General features: G+C 38.0%; 2 protein-coding genes and 1 non-coding gene across 6 annotated transcripts; all 3 read left to right on the forward strand.

Annotated features, from left to right (window-relative positions):
- The first annotated feature begins 7,756 nt into the window (after nt 1–7,756).
- LOC112282841 (uncharacterized) lies at nt 7,757–12,531 on the forward strand. 4 transcript variants are annotated; one of them, XM_024520917.3, is made up of 5 exons: nt 7,757–7,901; nt 8,271–8,344; nt 8,480–11,062; nt 11,161–11,356; nt 11,492–12,531. In XM_024520917.3, exons 1-5 carry the CDS (start codon nt 7,757–7,759, stop codon nt 12,283–12,285), a joined length of 3,792 nt encoding a protein of 1,263 aa, XP_024376685.1. In that variant the 3' UTR covers nt 12,286–12,531. The 4 variants fall into 4 exon arrangements, with proteins under 4 accessions (XP_024376685.1, XP_024376687.1, XP_024376686.1 ...); XM_024520919.3 differs by having other exon boundaries at nt 11,179–11,356; XM_024520918.3 differs by having other exon boundaries at nt 8,495–11,062.
- A 152-nt stretch (nt 12,532–12,683) lies between these two features.
- Nucleotides 12,684–13,731, forward strand: LOC141045431 (uncharacterized). The gene is made up of 2 exons (XM_073534342.2): nt 12,684–13,170; nt 13,326–13,731. Exons 1-2 carry the CDS (start codon nt 12,834–12,836, stop codon nt 13,379–13,381), a joined length of 393 nt encoding a protein of 130 aa, XP_073390443.1. The 5' UTR covers nt 12,684–12,833; the 3' UTR covers nt 13,382–13,731.
- A 1,949-nt stretch (nt 13,732–15,680) lies between these two features.
- On the forward strand, nt 15,681–15,806 carry LOC149989263 (U11 spliceosomal RNA). Its single transcript, XR_016503186.1, has one exon. It is a non-coding gene; the product is annotated as a U11 spliceosomal RNA (small nuclear RNA).
- Nucleotides 15,807–21,401: the final 5,595 nt, after the last annotated feature.

The raw sequence follows: 21,401 nt of genomic DNA on the forward strand, positions 1-21,401 counted from the left end.
ATAATCACCTAAATTCTTTCAGATGTATATAATTGGGTGAATCTAAATCATTTACATCCTTCGAAATCCACTATCCAATTGATTAGCCAACTTTTATTCAGGTGAAATAAATACCTCACAAGTTATTTTTTCAACAAAAATATTGAAACACATTATAAAATTATTTATGAGAAACAAGAATGAAACAAAAACATTTGCCCAAACTAATGCATGCTTATTTACAAAACTTTTGAATACTTTTCAAACAATGGATATTAACTGTTGAAAGAAGTTCCATTTCTTTTCTCTTCTTTTTTATCACCCATTTATTGAAAAAAGCAGTTGGAAAACCTCCATATATAGAAATATATACATACACACCAAAAGCAATAAAAGATTTTAGTAGGGAATTTAGTGAATGTTGACATTTTATTATTAAGGTTTAAAGATCAATATATAATAAATATATCTATCAACAATAAACCCAAAATCCCTTGATTCTCGATTATGTATATGTATATGTATACATGAATGTTAAATAGATCCATGCTTTTACTAAATAAACCCACTCTTGATGAAGAATATGATTAAGAAGAATATGGTAATCATGATGAATGTGGTTGGTTTTAATTGGTTGTAAATCTAATAGTAGAGAAATGAATCTAGAGATTTATTTTATTTTATTTGTTTATTTTTTCTTTCTCAATGGATAGGATGGATGGGTCAATTTAGTAAAAACTTAGGTTTATTTAAAATTCCTTTGTTTGCTCCACATTTTCAGATATGTATGTATGTATGTATATATATATATATATATATATATATATCCATCCACAAAAATTCATTTATTGAACATTCATTACATTTCATTTCATTAATCCATTCATTCCCATGTGAGTGTTAATGGGCAGTGTGTCTCTGTGTTTCCAAAGGGGGTGTGCCAAGTTGGAAACAGTTTTGGGCTCTACTTTGCACAGCCCAGCCCCATTCCATTCCGGGCTCACCCACATCATCATCTTGTCCACAACACAATGCACACATATGAAAAGATTTGATACTTCTATTTATAATTGTCTTTCTCAATGCTCAAACAACTACACTCAGTTGCCTACACCTATGTTTTAGGGTTTTGTTTCAGGGTGAGTTTTCAGCATTCCACACTCAAACCCACTATGCTTCTTCCCACACAATATCCAGGAAGTCAGATTTAGGGTTTCCAGGGAGGGGGGCATAGCTAGACAGGCATGGCCACAAGCTTGGTTATTGCAAAGGCTGGCTGGGGTTCTTCTTCCAGTACAATAGCAATGAAGATGGTGAGATTTGACCCTTTTTTCTAAATGCTGTACCCTGCAAATTGGTTGGACCCCTTAATTGTTGCTGCAATGGCAGGTACTTGGCTGCCTGACTGGGCTATGCTGGCTGGCTCTGCTTGCTTGCAGTTGCTCACAGAACTATCTCCCTTACCATCTGTGTGTGTGTGTGTGTGTGTGTGTCCCATTTCCCTTTACCTGGCAGGGAAATCAGGGCCCGTTTCATTCTATATAAGAAATCAGGAGGGAAAATCCAAAATCTATTTAATAGTCACGAAAAAGAAGGAAACACAGTCAGAATCAATTCTCCACTAAATTGAATGGAGCAGTGGAATCTGGATGAGGATCAAGCATTATTTGGCAGAATTTGGATTGGGACCGAAAAATAGGCTCTTTGCAAATTTGGCATTGAGGCCCGTATTGATACCCTTATTGATACCTCTGTACGGCTAAATCACCCGTGTGGGGATTCATGTCTCGACTTTTCCCAGAAATAGCTGGAACTTGTGATGAGGATTAGAGTTTTAATCTAATTGCAGGTGGGCTTTTGTCTTTTTCTTTGCATTCTGTGTGAATTCTGGAAGTTAGTTAGTTAACTGTTTAATTTGGCAGAGGAGGATCTATCTAGACTCACGGCATGTGTGCCTTTAGTGTTACTTTGATTTGCATCTTAAAACCTGGAGAAAAGGAGTTTTTAATGCTAAAGCATATGCTCCCCTCTTCAATTCAGCTTCTCACTTAAAACCTTCTCTCACTAGGTTATGCTCCCCTCTTCAATTCAACCTCCCAACTGAAACCTTCTCTCACAAGGTTAGGATTGGACCTTGTGCTTACTGACAATCCTCGGTCATTGTTGTTGAATTCTGGAAGTAATAATAATGTCACTAAATTTGTGTCATCTTTCCTTTGAAACAATCATGTTAGTTTTAGGGTGCTTCTAATGCCACCACAATTTTTGCCACTGCCACCCACTTGACATATTTTTCTAATTTTTTATGGTTAATTTCAATTAATTTTCATATTAATAATCTATTCAAACAAAAATGTTAAATTTAATGTTAAATGATAAAAAGAAATATTGAAAATAAGTTGTGGTGGCAATAGCAAAAATCATGGTGACATGTGGTGAATGGCAAATTATGGTAACAGTCACAACATCCTAGTTTTATACCAATTCTAAGAAAAATGGTACACCTCTACAAACATACTGAAGAGATTCTAAACCAGTAGAGGAATATTAGATATCAACAAAGGATGCTGTTAATGATGGGCTCTAATGAAATTCAAACACCAAACCATGTTGATTGACATGGAGTTAGTATAATGTCATGGCATTGAATCAATTGGAGGGTTCACATGAGCCCTGGCAGTGTCCAATCAACAAAACAGAGACACAGCAGCAATAACTCCATCCACACTCAATGGATCCACCTCAAACTATCCATTTCAAAACTTAAACCCCACTGACTAACACACCCTTACAGCAGTACTGGGTTACTAAATTCTAGTGGTAGCCTCAATTGGAGGGAGATGCAGCACTGGTTCCCATGCCCTGTTCCCCATGACACCCAAAGCAGTTGAAATTTGAAAAACAAGTGGGGGGTGTGTGTGTGTGTGTGTCTGTGTGGTATGGACTTAACCTAATTATTGTTGTGGTACTAAGCCCTCTCTCCCATGGACAACTCTGAAGGGAACATGTGTGTACGGGTGTGTCAGCTGCTTTTTAAAAGCGCTGATCTCAGCCTTGGAATTCTTCTGTCCTGAAAGCTATCTATCTGAATACCATTTGGCTCTAGAAGCTTGGAAGTTTGGGTCTACCATGCAAAAAAACAAAAAATGAAAAACAAAAAAGCCTCAATATTCCCTATTCCCAAGTAGAATCTTCGAAGGTGGAGGTCCATTGGAGGCACTGCCTGATGTGATGATACCAATGGATGAGTGTCCAAACCCTAAATAGCCAATCTATCCTTTTGTTTTAGAAACTGAGTGTATTGTGGTACCATAGTGCTCAACATGAATGTGATTATACCCTATCAGATTTCAAAAATGGCTGGCCTAAGACATGGAAAGAGTAATCAAACTTAAGTAGATAAGAAAGGCCACCCGCTAATTGCAATTTTTGGGGGTTTTTCTCTCAATGGTTGCTGAAGTAGTGTGGACTTGCTTGTGTTTGCTTTTGATGCTCCAAACAGGGCAAGTGTCTGGAGTATTGAATGGTAAATTAAATGATATGAGATGTTGCCTGTTGTTGAATGAACCACAGCTTCACTGTTTCCACCTTTTGTGGGGAATAAGCTGACTGTAATTAATAGATTGATATTACTTTCCAGGATGATCATCTCAACGTCAAGACCAATCACACAATTCTTTCCCAATTTGTAGTTATCATTAATGTATTGCATATTCAAGTGAAGTATTTGTGGACAAAAGCCATTATCATACCATTTCAATGAAGGGAAATAGAATTTTGATGGGGGTCTATCTCCAAAAGAATCATCTATTTATATATTTTTTAATTTTTTTTTTAATTATCTTTCTTGCCTCTTCTCAACGATTTGCAATAGTTTCAAAGTGTACATTTTAATTCCTTTGCAACAAATAAAACTGTGTAAAATCAAAAAACAAGAGATGAGAGAGAGAGAGAGCGAGGTCTTGAAAAAGTAGCAGGATTTGATGAGAGTACCCACAGACCTGAATTAAAGTTACACTTGGACAGCTAACTTTTCTTCACCTTCTGTCATGGAAATGGCCTTCAGCACGAGGGTTCATTCTCCAGGCTGTTGCTCTGTGGACGAATCTCTTATTTATTTTCCCAATTATCATCCATCCACTTGCACACCGTTTTCATCCTGATAATTCAATATATGTTCACACTCATTTATATTTTTAAAAGAACAATCCTTACTAACATTGGATCTTCTTTTGGAAGCTCATATATTTGCTATACAGAAAGCAACAATATCCAACTGTTGGGATTCCAACCAGGTGACAAAAAAATTCATCCAGAATCATCAAGGATGAATGAAAATCATGCACCAAACATCCTGTGCAAAAAATCATTGCAAATTTGCAATGCCCACATAGTTGAGATTTTGAAATCAATGCCTTGAATTGATGCGTCCATCCTCAGCAGGTTTAAAAGAAAAATTGGTAGAGGCCAATAACTTTCAAGCCATTCAAAGCCATCACTCATCTCTCTCTAAAGTTGATAATGGGTTTTTTTCCTCAATGAATGAGAAGTTGATTGCCCCATGGCTCACATCATTCCCCCCTCCCTGCTTCTTATGGAAAGGAAAGCCAATTTTGATATTGAGCAATGATACTTTTAATTGAGATTCTTGTATGAAAAAAAAAAAAAAAAAAAGAGAAAAGAAAAAGGACCTAAAGCATAACAACAATAATAGAATTTTGGTTGCTGAAGCATGTAGAACAAAATCATCATGCAAGATTGAACCCAGCTGCTGAAACAGACCCACTTTGTAAAGAAGAGGGGAAAACAGAACTATGATGTTTTTACCATGGATTGAAGGCAAGTTAATATTAGTGTGCCTTGATGGTGGAGTTCATGTTTTCTCGCCACATGAAATCTCTGTTTTTCACATGAAGTTGCTGTAAATTGTGCCCCATGTCTTACATTTCTAGAACAGGTTTAGAGAACATGGTGCATTGTGCCTTCTTTGCAACAAATTGCCAGCCTAACAATAAAAAACAGACAGACCTGATTTGTGTATCATATTCTTAAACTTATGTAATGAAAGCATAGTTAACTTGAAATTAGATTGCTAATTACTGTACTTTGATATAAGTTTTTTTTTTTGTTAATAATCTTGGTACTTACCACTTTCTGTGACAACATCAAATGACAAACATGGAGTCCCTGTGGTTTGGAGAAAGATTCAATTGCTGAAGATGATGGAGAAAAGCCTTTGGTAGGAATATGTGGGCCATTTTGCTCTGGAAAGCAATTTTTGTCTTTGAACTACATAATTGTTATTCTTCAGCTGAGTTCTGCACTTTTTATTTTATTTTATTTTATTTTGAATTATTTATTCTTTATTTATTTACTTTATAATCTTCATTGCATTCCCAAAATTTACAGGTCTTGAAAATGATCTTCATCAATCTCTACTTCTCAAGACACTATGGTATCTGGAGAATCTCCCCAAGAAAATGATTTAACATCTAAAAATACAGATATCATTTTCTGTGCTGTCAGCTTAGCAAAAATGGATTCATCTGCACCTCAAGTTCACAAAAACAAGGGAACTGTAGCAATAAAGAAAATAAAGAAATAAAACAAAGGAATTATGTCCTCTGGTAAACATTGAACCAAGCAAGAACAATGTGCCAATCCAAGACACAGTTTTCAGAATGCATCATTTATACCATCACACCACAAACAGACTCATGATCACAATGCCCTTTCATTCAACACATGTGAGAGTTCCATTCAACATGCCATTCAATTTTCAGTTATGTTTTCCACTGCATTGCCAAAAGTCAATTCCACCATTCCATGATACCTCAACAGGTATAACAACCCATATCCCAAGGAGGCTTTTATTTATTTTCTTTATTTTTGAGCATCACAGAGCTAGTCACATAGGCATTCACAACAAATCAGTAAAACCAAACCTTGAAAGTCACAGTGTGACACACTTACCACCCCCATTAACCTAAGTTCATAAAAGTCACTCTAAAAATCATCTCCCACAAGGTGATGAAAAATGGGAAGGGTGAAGAGTAACTGGGCAGAGTGAGCAAGTGGTAAGATTGAAGAAGAAGGAGAAGAAGAAGAGCCTTGACTCAGGCTGGAAACTAGGTTAACTATCAGCCCTAAATGGAATGGCAGAGGGAGGGAGGGGAACATTATGTTCCCCCACGACGTTCTCAGTGGCATATCCACACTCAATTATGAGAGTCCAGTCTCGCGGTGTCTGTGCGCGCAGAGAGAGATTCCTTGGCAGCGCCGGCCACTTCATTTCTTCTTTTGTTTGCCCCCATTTTTTTTTTTCTTTTTTTTTCTTTTTTGGGTTGCACTTTCTACCAACGCTCATCGCTGATTTGTGTTTCTCTTTAGCCGCTGGCAAGAGTGTTGGTATTGACCCAACCTTCTCTCACCTATGATGGAATGAATCCCAGGCTGTGGAGCAGCAGCATCCCAGGTTGGTTCATTTTGCAGGCCTTGTGGAGGAGCATTCCACCGTAGGTTCGCATGGTAGTGTGCGGCCCCCGGATTTGCTCAGATACTCGCTCAATCTCGCGCGCTACCAGTCAAGCTCTAGAATCTCGTCACAATCATACCTGACAACTAGTGTGCCGGTGGTGGAGAAGTAATTCAGCAGGGCGGGGAGTAATTAGATCGAGCTGTGTGGAGGTGTGTGTGTGTGTTTGTGGGGAGAGCGAGGGACCTTGAGGTTGGTTGTTCACTCGATTGAATGCGGCTTTGTGGACTTTCCAATGCGCGTCGCTGGGATGTGCGGAGGTTGAGTCGCTGGGCGGCAGCACGGGATAGTGTGTCCATAGTAGCTTGAGGTAGAGTTTAGTGGTGATCGGTTGTCATGTTCTTCAAACTTGTAGAGAGTCGCAGCGCTGTGAGTGGTGGGATGTTTTGGTCCCATTGAGTGTTGTGCGTGTGTGTACGTGTGAGGGCGTAAGTTAGCACGCTCTGGGGGACGTCCAATCTTCGAAGTTTTGGCTGCAACTCGTGAAGCGGTCTCCTTTTCAACCTGGTTCGTGCTAATACTTGAGAGCGTGGGCTACTTCGAGTTTCGGACCTCTTTTTTTTTTTTTTTTTTTTTTTTTTTCCCTTTTTCCTTTGTTTTCGGTAGATTAGTCGTAGCTCCTGATTGATCGCGGAGGTGAGTGCAGTCGTGTTTCTGTTGCGTTACAGCTCCCCCATAGCTCAATGGTAGCGCGAGACAAGATAACTCTCCCGGGGTTGATCAACCATCCTAGTTACTAATTTGGGGATACTATTACTCTGTGTGCAATTGAGTGTGGGGGGAGTAGTAGACGTATAGATTGTAGTGAATGGCCGGCAGTTTTCCGATCGAACAGTCACTTCGAATGTGCGACACCGAATGCGAACTTGGTCATAAGCACCGCCCAGCTGATTTCAATGGCGCTATCCTTTCCTCTTCACCTCCACATGGCAAGGGACAAAAGTCCGGTGGAATTGGATGGAGGACTCTTCGCCACTGCCATGAGTCCTGCAGTAAGCTCGTAGTCGAAGCAAGTAATGACGCCCTTCAAGCGCTCCGATGCCGACCCGATGGAGACCAGCTTAGGTGTTGAGTCGCTGACGGAATACATGTCGTGAAGATTACAGTCCTCTTTTTTCCTTCATCTCTCGGGGATTCAGGGTTGTAGCTGGTGCAATCACAATTGTGGACATGCAACCTATCCTGAGCTGGACAGGGAGAATCTCAGCTCACACTTTGCTGCATCAGTGATTATCCGTAGTCATGGAAATGGTAACGGGGGAGATCAGAACGCCGTCATACCCAACCATGCAGTCACCGCGATACGGAGGCTGCGTGAGTGCTTTCTTTCAATTGTTCGAGTGGAACCCCGCTAAGCGCTTCTCCTCCAATAAAAGGCTGCCAGCAAGTGAGTACTGCGTTTCCTCTCTCGCAGCGTCAGGGATTTTGGAAGAACACGATATAGCTTAGAAATCAGCTGTGTTGTAATTGGTTGCCAGTGTAAGTTTGAAGCTTCCATCCTTAACGGAAGGTAGATGAAATGTTAAAGTGAGGTATCTCAACCCCAGAATAAGCCGGCGTCTTTGTGATGTTCGAGAAGTCCTTTTCGTTGTGGATTGGATCGAAGTCCGAGGGTCAAAAGTCTTAGTTATTGATCAAAGTCTTAAGACGATGTGGAAGATATGAGTATTCTTGATGAGTTCTTTGAGGCTTGTTCAGGAGAAATGGAAGCCTAATAGTGTTGCATCACTGACCGTGTTATCATCTGTTATTGCAGGTAAAGCAGAGAAAGCGTTTCGAAGATCAAGAAGTTTTTGCAGCGACCATGGTTCGGCATCGAAGTCGCGAATGGTATAGCACACTTGAGAATTAGAGCTTGGGTACTATTTGTATGAATGTTTTGATTGTTTGATTTTTTTTTTTTTTTTTTTTTTTTTTTGTGGGTTCGAATGATCGTCTGTTGTGATTTTCTCATAACCACCGTAGGCATTTGAGTTGCAGATGTGTGACGTTCAAGTGCGGGGAAACGGAGCAAATCAACGTGACGACGTTCCTGCAGCTGCCGACGAGGATGCAAGCACACGAGCCCCAGGCGTGGTTGCCCGCCTCATGGGATTAGAATCTCTCCCGGACGGCCCTTACCAGCCCCGACATAGCCATCGCCGCTGCCAGAGCTACTCCGGAGAAGAATTTGTTGCCCAAAACATCGATAGAGACGAACACCGCAGATCGACGCCAGTGTTACTCCAGGATTTGCTCAAGCGAGACTTCAAAAGCTCCAAGAAAACCCTGCGGGACAGAATTCCAGGATTTGCTAGAAAAACGCAGGAGCCATTCGAAAGCAGGTTCACGAAACGAAGCGCGTCAGCTTTGATTGCCCTTCGCTGCACCTCACGAGAGGACTCTTCGTGCATATCGCCGTATGCCATTGACATCCCCGAATTGCAGAGCCGTTTTTACGCACAGAAAGCAAAGGGTGGCAAGCAACCGTTTCTCTCTCGCCTTCCACCGTCATCGCAGTTGGACACGCCAAGCGAGAGTCCTTCGACGATCAAAGCAGTCAGCCAGCTTGTTGGTAAGATTCCGGAGCTCGGCTTGCAAGGTAGCAAACGACACCAAATTCTCCAAGGGTGGCCATTGGCGGGGCAACACAATGTCCCCCGTGATATTTATCACGATGATGACAGCCCTTCTTTCTTGAGCCTGGAAAGCTCCCTGCAGGAGAGTTTCAAGAGTGTCGGTAGTCAACCTATAACAGACTCTGCAACGTCGCAACTCTTCGTGTCATATTCTGGGAGCAAACTGCTGCCAGAGGGAGGAACAACGACCTCATGGAACGGGAGCGAAGACAGCGAGACGACTCGTGAGGAGCAAATGGACAAGTGTGCAAGGCATTCTCGTAGAAAGCCTCGCGTTGGTAGAGCAACCTCGAAGAAAGCAACAACGCCTGTGCAATCACAGTCACCGCCGCGTCACCGAAATGGTCGATCGAAATCTGTCAACAGCAATGTTGGCCGCCGTGAGGCGGCTGTGGGGGAATTCAAAACTGTCAGACGAGGTTCTCTCCCGAAGGGTCCCAGAATCACAAATGTGGAAGCTAGCATCAACCCAGAGTGTTCTAGAACAAGCTCAGTGATATCCCACGAGTCATCGACAACGTCGCAAACCTCATTGCCGGCAGGAAATGCTAAACGATCCGTCTCTTCAAGAGCGAGGGGTAAAAGTGCGAAGTCAGGTACTGAAGGAGCGCGTTCAGCTGTGGCCAAGTCTGCCTCGTCATCAAAGCCTGTTCAACTGAAAACTGATGCGACATCGACAAGGAGCAAGGTTAAGGAGGAGGATGAACAGCGCGTGGAGAAGAATGAGACTGCGTCACGTTCATCTTCCCGATCTGGTGTGGCACCTGGAAAGCCTATACCGATTCAAGGAAACCGCGTCCCCAAGGGCATAAAACAAAACGCGCAGCAGGAGAAGGCAGCTTCGATGTCCGGCAGCCGTGTGTTTCCAGCTATTAGCCCCTCCAAAGCGCCAGCTCCAGTTGCACAGAATGATCTTCCCAAGTCGAGCATTCTCAGGTATGGCAGACTCTTCGGGGGGCGAAAGGAATGGGACAAGCCTAAACGGGGAGGTCGAGACGTCAACATGCGGTCATCGTCACCCACGCTTCAGAGATTCACCGAGAAGGTGGCTATGCAGACGACGAGCAATACATCGCAAGGGAATCATGGAACAAGCACGTCAAGCGAGGCATCGGAGCTTCCGATACAAGCTCCTGGCAATAGATTGAAGGGGGAGAAGCCTGAGGAAATGGCTGTACAGAGTAGCACAGTAACACTGGACGACACTGACGCTACTCTACGCTTAAAAAAAAAGAAATCGCAGAATCTCAAGCATTCGCGAGCACGCAGTGTGGATGATGTGTTTCCTGAGCTTCCCCTAGACTTCCTCCCTACTGTAGTCACCTCCGCGCCTGACGAAGTGAAAACAGACAGAGGTTTCCCGTCGAGTTCGCTCAGTCGGTCTGTAGAGTGCATGTTTGGACAGGAGTTTTCGCCGATGGAAGAAAAGAGCCTCGATTTTGCAGAGTATTTGCATGATAATAGTGCGCTTGGTGGGCTTTCTCACAGCCCTTTGGTTGAATCCCATGAACTACATTTTTCGAGGGAAGAGTATTCAAGCGGAGCCTGTACACTGGGAAGAATTTCAACGAGTCCTTTGGTTGATTACGAGGAGCTTCGTTGCTCGCAGGATGTGCTCTCCACTGGTCCTCTGACCGACTGTCAAAAGCTTCGTGCTTCGAGACCAGGTTCGGCTGCTTATGTGGAGACCGAAATCCATACTGAACTCGTAGACCGAGAGTTTTTCGCAGCGGGGTCGGATAGCATCCTCTGGGAGGATGACATCGTTGAAACAATCCTCAGTGCGCCGTGTTGTGAAAGGAGCTGCTCTGGCCCGTCAATTTCCTCTCGAAGTGTTTCTTCTGATGTTGAAGACGAACGAAACGATGCGTGGAGTTCCTGCGCTTCCTACAACCCTGCAGACCACGATTCCCCTAGCAGAACTTTTGAGGTAAAGACGCGCCCAAATCTCCCTCCACTGCAGCCGTTTTTTATATGCCGATCTATTCTCTCGGATGCTCTTTAGACGCACTTGAACATGAAAAGTAGTCCTCGATTGTGCTGCAGCTTCCCGAGATAGACGTGGAGCTTGAGTCGTCTCCAATGTTTGTGAAAAAGACACTGGAAGGTAGTGCCGACGCAACAGCTTCGGAAGCAGATGAGGCCGGGCAACCCAGCCCCGTGTCCATCCTGAATTCACCTTTCCTTGACGAAGCTTGCACTACTTCCGAATCTAGTCTAACAGGTAGTGAAATCCTTTCAATATCAAAGATGGTGAAGTCCTCTTCAGATGAATGCCTCCAGGTTATTGTTATGTAATGAAATGGGTGGTAATTGATTGCATCTATGTGCGCAATTCTGACGAATTCCTCTGTTGCAGAGTCTCTGCGACAGTTCAACTCAGAGGTTGTCGACGACTATCAGGGAACAGGTGATTCAGACGTCCCCTCCAGTTATCACTGCGCAGTTGAAAGCTCCAGCGCGAAATCCAGCAATGCCCACAAGATCCGCCAAGCACTCTTGGACATATCTATGTTCCGGACCTTGGAGGTGAGCTCGTTTGATTTCAAGGAGCGGACTTCACTGGGCCCCGAAGATGAGCAGAGCTTCGTCCGGGAAGTGCTCTCCGCCGCGCATTTTCTTTGCACGCCTGGATCGTCACCCAATTGGTTCAGCCGCGACTTACCCATGGATCCGTCTCTATTCGACGGCCTCGAAAGCGGCGATATTGAGGGTCTCGAACCCCCCCAATCGTCAGGCGTCGTCGACAATTGGTTCCAGACCTTGGGCGGCGAATGGCGCTGTGATCGAAAACTCCGCTTCGATTGCATAAACGAGGCGTTTGCCTTAACGCTGTGGCACCACAGATGCCCGAAGGTATACTTGCAAGATCTTCACGCGTACATTCCACGTCCCAGAGGGCAGAGCCTGGTAGAAGAAGTATTCAGAAAGATAAAAGAGTGGCGGAAGCTAGCGTCATTCGCAATAGATTCTTTGATCGAGCGGGACATGAACATGCACTTCGGCAACTGGACGAACCTGCATCCCGAGGTCGCTGAAGTTGGAATGGATATCGAGAGCTCCCTTTGGAAATCCATGCTTGAGGAGCTTGTGATCGACATCGGGTCAGCCTCAAAAAAGTGCCAATCCTATGTAAGAAACCATCAAATGTGAAACGATTTACTGCAACCACGGTAGCGCAGATTTTTGGACTGTTAGGAATTAGGGAGAGATTGACAATCATTCGACCGAGGAGCACCCCGGCTGGCCTTGTGTGTAGATAAATTACGCCGCCAGGGAGAAGCTGGCAAAAGACTGTTTTGAGGTTTAGGCCATAGACTGACCCATTTGAGACGTATTTATATGGCTCCACTCTGCCGAGAATTTGTACATAAAAGGCCCAACACTACCCTTTAATAATTGTTGTGAACATGCTTTATGTGGTTCCTTAACAACTTCGAGGCAACGAGGATTGTGTCCTCATCTGCAACTCTGTGTCCTTGAAACGAAAAGGCCAGGGGCAGGTGAAACTCATCAATAGGGCGTCCACGTGCTGCCACCATGTTGCAACATGGCCGAATACCCTCGGACCTTCCAGCAAACTCTTCTTTCCCTTCAGAATGAATAAATTGCTCTTCAGCATTCAGATTACTGAAGCCTGTGCAATATCCTCGAAATCCTCAGGATCTCCTCGTTGTCGACCTCTGAGCTAAACTGAAACAATGGCTATGCCGAAACGATCCACAGCTGCTGCATCTTACGGTGTGGTAGGAGCACTACTAATGATCACCTTTGCCATGGAGCTGGTGTCAGGTTTATATTTGTGCCCCACTCCTCTGGAAGTGTGGGCCACCCTGGAGTCATGCATGCCTTCCATTGAAGGCCCACGCCCTGTTCCTCCGAATGCCGGCTGCTGCTATGTGATTCGAACCACAGAGCCAAGTTGCTACTGCAACGCTTTCGCCGGCTATGAGAACAGTCCGTCTATCAACGAAAGGTACGCTATGTCGCTGCCCGAGCAGTGTGGTCGCGTTATGCCTGCCAACTTCACCTGCAACGGTGAGTGCATCCACCCACTTTTCCATTTCAATCTTCCATGTTTCGTCACAACTCCACCAAGTCCTGCAGTTGCAGCTTCTGCATGAGAGAATTGAATGTTACTAGCGCTTGATTTTCCACTTAAGGTTCGTGTTGTTGTTCTGTAACATGTTCAGGGATCCGAGTTCCTTCGAGTGTATTGCCACCAGGTCGCAAACTCAAGCTCTTCTAGTGAGCAACAAAGTCTTGCGTGGTGTGAGATATGTCGATTGCCATCAGATTTGTGTGTAGGGGAGTAAAAATTGCTGCAGATTGCAGAGTGGGTTGTTTCTCATTGTGAAGTATGTGTGTGGGTCAATCGTAGTTGGGCTGATCTCAAGCTCAGGTTTGCGAGGAAGGGTAGCAGGATTTGGTCCAGAGTGTATAAACGAGTTTGAATAAATGATAGGGAAGCGTGTTTATATGTTGCATGGTTTATAGGGTGGGTATGATAGGTGTGACGGCAACACCCTATTTCAAAGTCATGAGTTTCTGTGCCTAAATAAATAAATAAATATAATGATTGTAGTAAAGAAGTACAAACTTCCAAACTCATAGTAAGTTGAAAATTATTAAAATTCATCTCGAAAGTTTGAAAGTTTTTGAATGTGCATAACAAGTTCGAAATATATTGGGGAATGGTGAGTTCGTTAACTCAGAACTATAACCTGTAACAGAATTTACACCAAACACCAAACACCAAACAGCATCCAATCGTGTTCACTCATATTACAACTCTGTTGCCAAACCTGAGTGGTGGAATATTCTTAGAATAAGGAGGAGCTGAAAGGTCTGAAGCAAGAAAGAATTGAAAGCTTATTTATATTTATAAGCGGATTTTGCACATGTCTACACATACATATTTGCTGGTTTAGTTTGTGCTCCAATTAATCTTGCCTTTGAGCATCACCAATCAATGTGCAAATGTTGGTATGTAAAAGAAACTTTTGGACTAGCTTCAGAATGCATGTCTCACAAGGACATTTCAATAAACAACAATGGCTGAGAGAAGTGAACATCCCCAATTTAAAAAGGCTTTTTATTTGTAAGTAATCACTTATTAATCATGGTTCACTTCTAAAGCAGAAAATGTATTTCTTACATGATGGTGACGGGGCCAGTGATTTGTTGAGAATTTTTTAATTTTTTTTTGTAAAAATTTTAAAAATTAAAAAAACCACAAACTCAGATACATACATACATATACATTGGAGAAAATAAAATAAAATGCAAGAGAAAGAACAGAATAGAACAAAAAAAGAAATGGAAAGAAGGCGAAGCATAAGTAAGAAAAAAGAAAAAAGAAAACAAAAAAAACAAAAAAAGAAACCAAAAAAGAGGTGTAAAAGAATAACATTTGTGAATTTGGCTTTCTTTTAGTTTATTCTTAATTTATATTAAATCAATGTAAATATCTATAACTATTTCTTTATATTTTTGTACTCATTTGTTGGTTTCATTTCAGTATCTTGAATTAAAGTTTTTTTAAACCCTAAATTACTTCATTTAAAGATTCTGTTTAAGAGTGTAGTATAATATTGTTGACATGCTCTTCATTTTTATAATACTAAGTTAAAACTTGAAATCTTTTATAATGTTTTTAATCCTATAATTAATACAAACATCACAACTTATTATTTTTAATGCTAGCATAATTACATCCAATTCATGATAAATATTCAGAACAGCTATATCTTTATGTAAAAATAAAAGTTAATTTATAATGATTATTTTTTATAGATTATTTCATAGATTTATATATATGTATGTATGTACACATATGTATACATACATTTCACACACGCACACACACACACACATATATATATATATATATATATATATATCTATCTAGAGAGAGAGAATCACATTGTACATTATGATATATTAAGTTGTCAATCTTGAATGTGCCAATAATAAACTTTAGATCCAAATTTAGCAAGAAGTCATATTTTTTATATCCATTTAATAGAATAGATATTATTGGTCCCACCTATTACTCGTTGCGGCCCTTAAAAGATGATCAAAGAAGTCCGATCATGTCCAACGCCCATTTCAATCAAGCTCCCGGACAGGATAACTCCACAGCCCTAAGCACTAAACTCTTAACCCTAATCCTAAAATCACGAATCCAAATTGTCCTCAGTTTTCACACATGCATCGCATACTGCCAACCTCCAAGTGCACAAGAATCTAATTCTCACCGCCCGTTCGAACACCACAACATGATGCGCCTCACGCCATGATTGAACACAAGCATCGACAACACAGAATCACTATCGCCTCTCGTAACCTCGTTCCACGAACAACACAATTGCGAAATGCCAACAATTTTAGACCTAAACAAAAGCCTCCCACAACGTCGTCCATAAACTCATTTCCACGAATCGAGCATCACATTGAACCAAGTCCACTGCCTTGGTCCCACATCTCCTGGACGCCTTGAAGGTCCATCGAAACTATTTGAAGTGCGCACGAACGCTTTAACCTTTAAAAAGGATCGGTTGGTTAAATAAACTATGCAGGTCTTCGGACTTGAGCTGAATGGACTATCAAGACATATGGCCGACATTATTTTTGTGACCTTGTAGGATTAGCACGCTTTGCCGACCCTCCAAACACACGCTCAAAATCCCAACACTCGCAGATAGGAACGCTAGATAACTGCAGTTATACAATTGGTAACACGCAGATCTCTGTGACTTGGCACAGGGAGAGTATTCTGGTAGTTTTTACTTTTCAGTGACCCCGAACTGGGTGTTACGAATATAAGTTATCGGACCGCGTATAAATATTCACCAAACCCCTCAAGTTTCTCATTTACTGCCATACAGGGTGCAGTATTGTGCTCTTGTGTGATCAATGAAACCCTTTCGCTGCACACACTGATTTATAGTATTTCTTTGCATGACTTTTGTGTAAACACGATCATTCTTGTTCGAATTGGTTCGCACAATATTTCAGGATAGACAATAAATCTTCCGTTGACAAGAATGGCAACACCCCAATCCAAGGAAGAATGCTATTCCCCATTTTACCCCATGTACGAGTTGTTTACCTTCGACGAAGCATCACTAGGATGGCAATGGAATTCTAGCCAGGTCATCGAATGTGGTTGCTCATGTTTCTGGGGCATTGCCATAATACGCATCCAATCGTAAAAAATACCGAAGACGACGTCGTCGACTCAACATTCCTCCAAGACTTCGACGACAGGCTCGAGACAAGGGAGCTTCATTACAATAGACTCATGGTTGAGGTGAAATGGTTAACATGTTGAACTCCATTCTGAAGTTTGTTCAGAGCTTTCCGAGACAAAGCAGCACAAGCAAGCCACAGGACCTGTCATGACATGGAATTGGGCTCAAAAGATGTGTGAAATCACCCCACATTGGATCGAAACAAAAGGGTCTAGATCAACTACATATTTGTCAATGAGGCAAACTTATCGCCTTCACTGACTTGTCCCATCGCTGAAGAGGCCACTATTAGAGACGGAGTCTGGCAGTTTGCACAAAACTATTTTTTATTCCGTCACAAGATTTATCTGTATATAGGCCAACCATTGGGATTTGGGTTTTGGAATTGCTATATTGATATGAGTTGTGTAAGTGAAGATGTTTTCATTTTATGCGTAGTATAAAATAGTTCCATAGATAGAACGGGATTCATGAGATTCTTAAATTCGAAGTAGCAATAGTTTTTTTTTTTTTTTTTTTTTTTTTTAAACTTTGCAACTTCTAGAAATGATAGATTTGACAATTAAATTCATCAATCTAATTGTAATATCATACTAATTCAAGAGTAAAAATTCTATAATTAAAAATCATAAGATTTAAGAAGAATACTATGGTTGAAGACTAGCTTTTATATTCTTTAAAGAATTTAAAGTTTTTTTGTTTTTATAAATCCAAATAGAGCTAATGCACAAAAAAGAGGATGTATTCTTATCTTGCTATATGTAAAATAATTAATAAATAATATAGGTTATCTAAAGATTACCTTCAAAAGATTATCTTGAGACACCTTTGATATTAGTAACATCTACATATTAATTAAGTATGAGAAAATCAATAAAGAAGAAGAAAAAATAATTAACCACTTGCAATAGGATATATCTTAGATCTTTAAAAGAGATTGGAATATAAAAAAAATAAAAAAATAAAAAATATAATTATAAGGTATTTTAGCAAAAGAAGAATTAATAGTATAGAATCTACTTAAGATTAAGTATGAAGGATAAGAGCTTAAGGAATGTAAATATTTAAATGAGATTTTTTTTAAAGAAAGATAATATATATATATATATATATATATATATATATTATACTGAAGAAGAAATTAAAATGATTGTTATTAAAGTCTAAAAAAATTAAAAATTCTTAATATTAGACTAGAAGTAAGAAATGAATTGATAAGAGTAAAGAAAGCTTCACTTGTGCTTCTATATATATTATCTAACTAGGAGCTATGTAACAACATTCTATAAGATCTCTAACACATGTCCAACTTGCAAGGTATATATCTAATTTGTAAGACAAGTTTTTTATATAAACATTATCTGTTTAAGTTGTACCACAAGTGACCAATACATGTGATATATAGCCAACTTGTTGGTTAAGTTTTCAATCTATCAATCACCAATAGACACAAAGAAAAAAAGAGTTGTATCTATGACGCTTTTAAGAATCTTTTCTACAATATATTATCAAATTTATTTACTTTTCTTTACTTCTATCTACTCATATTATCTTAATAATTATTAAATAATATATATGTCCATAATATTATCCTCTTCTTATCATCTTTTTTTTAAAAAATTTCTACAAAATATAATATTTATTAATTAAAAAAGTCTAAAATATAAGAAATTATATTTGTGATATACTTTGATATTTATTTCCTTAAGAGATAGTTAATAGGTCCTCTCAATCATTGATAGTATTTCATATTAGGATAAAAAGACCACTTTGGTATTTGATTATGTTTGAAGCCTTCATAACTTCCTTCAAATAAAACATTTGGAACACCATCAAAAGTAATTCTTACTTCTAATAATATCACAAAATATTGGAAGTTTCTTTGAAGGTTGTAAAACTAAACTTGTTATATTCCACTATCTATTTGAAAAAAAACATATTATTTTTAAAGGTCTTTATTTTTTTTATGCCATCTTGAAGGTTGTAATAATTATAATATCTTATTTAGTGTTGTATGGCATAATTTATGATATGAGAATATATTAAGTATGTAATTGTAGAGAATTTAGTTTTAACTTGTTGGCCAAATTCTAATAAGTGATTTATTCTTAATATAAATGATAAATAAATATAAAAATATGAAAATATATTTTACTAATAAAATCTTTTCATATTTATGAAGGTTTATATATAAGGCTTTCTAGAACATCTAGAAATTTTGTAACATCTTTTGCTATATCAAATCATAACTAGCCATTTGTTGATAAGTTAGATTTTTAATAATTTCAAAGAAAATCCATAATCTCCTTTTAAAATTCATCTTTATATCAAAATTTTATTATAGCTCCATATATCCAACTTTAACATATGTATAAAGTCTTAATCCTCAAAAATCTCTTGGTTTACTCAAAAGATCGAAAATTATGGCCAAAATCCTCCCATGCCTTCTTTTCTACAAAGATTCTATTTTTTTTGAACTTTAGGATCTGATACCTCTTGATCCAACTATTTAGTTTTTAAAAAAATTTATTGAAAATATAGCTTATATATTCAAGATTTATTATCAAAAATAATAAATTGTAGATCTACTCTTGATCCTCTAATATCTTGAAAATACTAGTAGGTACTCTAAATTCCAATTTACAAACACCTGAGTACTATTTTCTTTATAATTCAAAAATCTAAAATTTAAATGCTAAAAAATTTAGTACGTAGCTTTAAAATATAGTAATACACATTTGTAGAAATGTTTTGCTGAAGATTTTTCAAAATTCTCAAGATATAGTTAGAACCAAATCTCTCAAGAAATTGATTCATTGAAATATCTCAGTTTGGAAGTGCTATCTTTAAGCAATTATTGCTCTTTCAAATCAATCTAAACCTCTTATTTTTTATATGCAAAACATAGTCCTTTAAACCAAATTTTCAACCACATAATCCAATCCTCAAAAGCCTTCTATATACATGTGCTATGTGTGAGTCCCACCAATTCATCTTAATTGGTGGTTTGATTAAAAATATAGTTTTAATCATTTATTATACAAATATTAAGATTTGAAAGTCTTTTTGACTATTTAATTATTTATTATAATTTAGAAGTATTTATAAGTACAAAAGTCTTATTGGAAGAAAAGTCATAAATATGGAGTCTTAGTAAGTCTAAGAGGCAATTAATTTAGTTAGTTTTGTATTTTTACTTATTGGTAAGTATTAAAGTTTAGTCATTGAAAGCAATGTCTTTATTGGCCTTCTATCTATAATTTTTACTTATAAAAATCCTATCAATGATTAATTAATAGTTAGAAGAAGTATAAAAATAATTTCATATATTTTAAATTAATTTTATAAAAAATAGGATTTTTTAGTAGATATAAATTAATTTTATCACTATAAAAAATCAAAAATATAGGAAAATATAGCCTGAAATATAAATTTTTATTATAAAAATCTTATATAATTTTTTAGAATTTATTAAGAATTTTTTAGGAATTTTTATTGAAGATTTTAAGACCTTGATAAAATTAAATTTTACCACCTTGGAAGCCATTATGAAAAAATGAAGCAAGATTCAAATGCCATACAAGGTTTCTAGGCTAATCGGATGTTTTTAAAAACCATGGTGAAGTCAAAAATGCAAAAAAAAAAAAAAATTACTTGTAGAAAATAGGAGGACTAGTAGTTAGTGTAGTCCTTATAGAAAGAAAAGTGCATAAGTCCCACATGGGTTGTATCACCTTGAATATAGGTAGGAAGATAAGACTAAGGCCTTGTGGCCTCTTTCAACAATCCATATACACTACTTGTGAGCCTTGGTGATATTTGAACTCTTGATCTCTTAAAGCAAGTTATCCATCAAGTAAAAATTATTCACTTAACTTTTTATTATTTATCTTTTATTTCTAATCCATCATAAATTATTCATAGTAACTTTAATTTACATGTTTTTATGTAATTGGAAAAATAAAAGAATTATCTATCTAAAAATACATTTTTTATTTTTTATTTTTACTTTTTATTTGATTAAAATCTAGTAAATAGATAGTGACTAGTTTTGTAATATACAATTGCTTGATTACATTTATTCACTTATTTTGAATTTTGTATTTTGTGTTTTTTTTAAAATTTTTTATTTTTACTACTTCTACTTCATACGACTAATTACAAGTAACTCTTAATTTAGACCATCTTGTAATTTGAGTGGAGTGAGAAATTTATCCTCATAGTATGGCTCAAAGAATAATAGTAGGTACAAAATTAATACTTTGACTTTGGACGCCTATATCTCCTTCACAAAAACTCCAAATTGCACAAAATTTATACCAAAACTATATCCAAAATCTTAAATTTGATAATTCCTAATCTTTGATATTCAAATGTTTTTAAAAGAGTAACCCTAATTACTAATAAGGCTTTGGGCTCCTTCCTTGAAGCCTATTAGGGATGACTTTGGCCAATAAGAGTGGAAATTTTTATCATCCATATGAATGGTCTAACTACCCTTTTTTATATAAAAATCCTTCTCTAATTATATGTGACTTAAATATAAAATAAAAGAAACAAAATAAGATTTTAAGAGCCACCAATGTCTAATAAAGATTATTTTTAATATATAAAAATTATTAACAATATAAAAATCAACCTCAATAGAAGTCTTTTTAAACTAACTACTTCAAAGTAGCAATCTAACCATATTTTGTAATCAATTAAAATCTAATAACATGGCTCTCATTATATTGTATAGTAAATTACATATATATATATATATATATATATATATATATATATATATATATTTATATATATTTATTATTTTCACATGCTAGCTAAACTATAATATGACATTAGTATTATATTACTTATGTTCTTATTTGAGAATGCACTAGGCACCTAGCTATGGAAGGTAAATAGAAATGTAACAAAAATCTTATCAAGTCTAATAAAATCTTTAATAAAATTTAAATAAAATTTAATAATATTAATCAAAATTTAAAAAATCGAAAATGAAATTTTAAA

This window comes from Physcomitrium patens, chromosome 5 (assembly GCF_059467195.1).
Source record: "Physcomitrium patens ecotype Gransden chromosome 5, ASM5946719v1, whole genome shotgun sequence".
NCBI lineage: Eukaryota > Viridiplantae > Streptophyta > Bryopsida > Funariales > Funariaceae > Physcomitrium > Physcomitrium patens.

Excerpts from the sequence above, each read along its gene's own strand:
- LOC112282841 (XM_024520917.3), top strand. The coding sequence starts at position 7,757 with ATGGAAATGGTAACGGGGGAGATCAGAACGCCGTCATACCCAACCATG. Across the intron at positions 7,902-8,270 it reads CAATAAAAGGCTGCCAGCAA|GTAAAGCAGAGAAAGCGTTT; the intron begins GTGAGTACTGCG and ends CTGTTATTGCAG. Across the intron at positions 8,345-8,479 it reads CGGCATCGAAGTCGCGAATG|GCATTTGAGTTGCAGATGTG; the intron begins GTATAGCACACT and ends TAACCACCGTAG.
- LOC141045431 (XM_073534342.2), top strand. The coding sequence starts at position 12,834 with ATGGCTATGCCGAAACGATCCACAGCTGCTGCATCTTACGGTGTGGTA. Across the intron at positions 13,171-13,325 it reads TGCCAACTTCACCTGCAACG|GGATCCGAGTTCCTTCGAGT; the intron begins GTGAGTGCATCC and ends TAACATGTTCAG.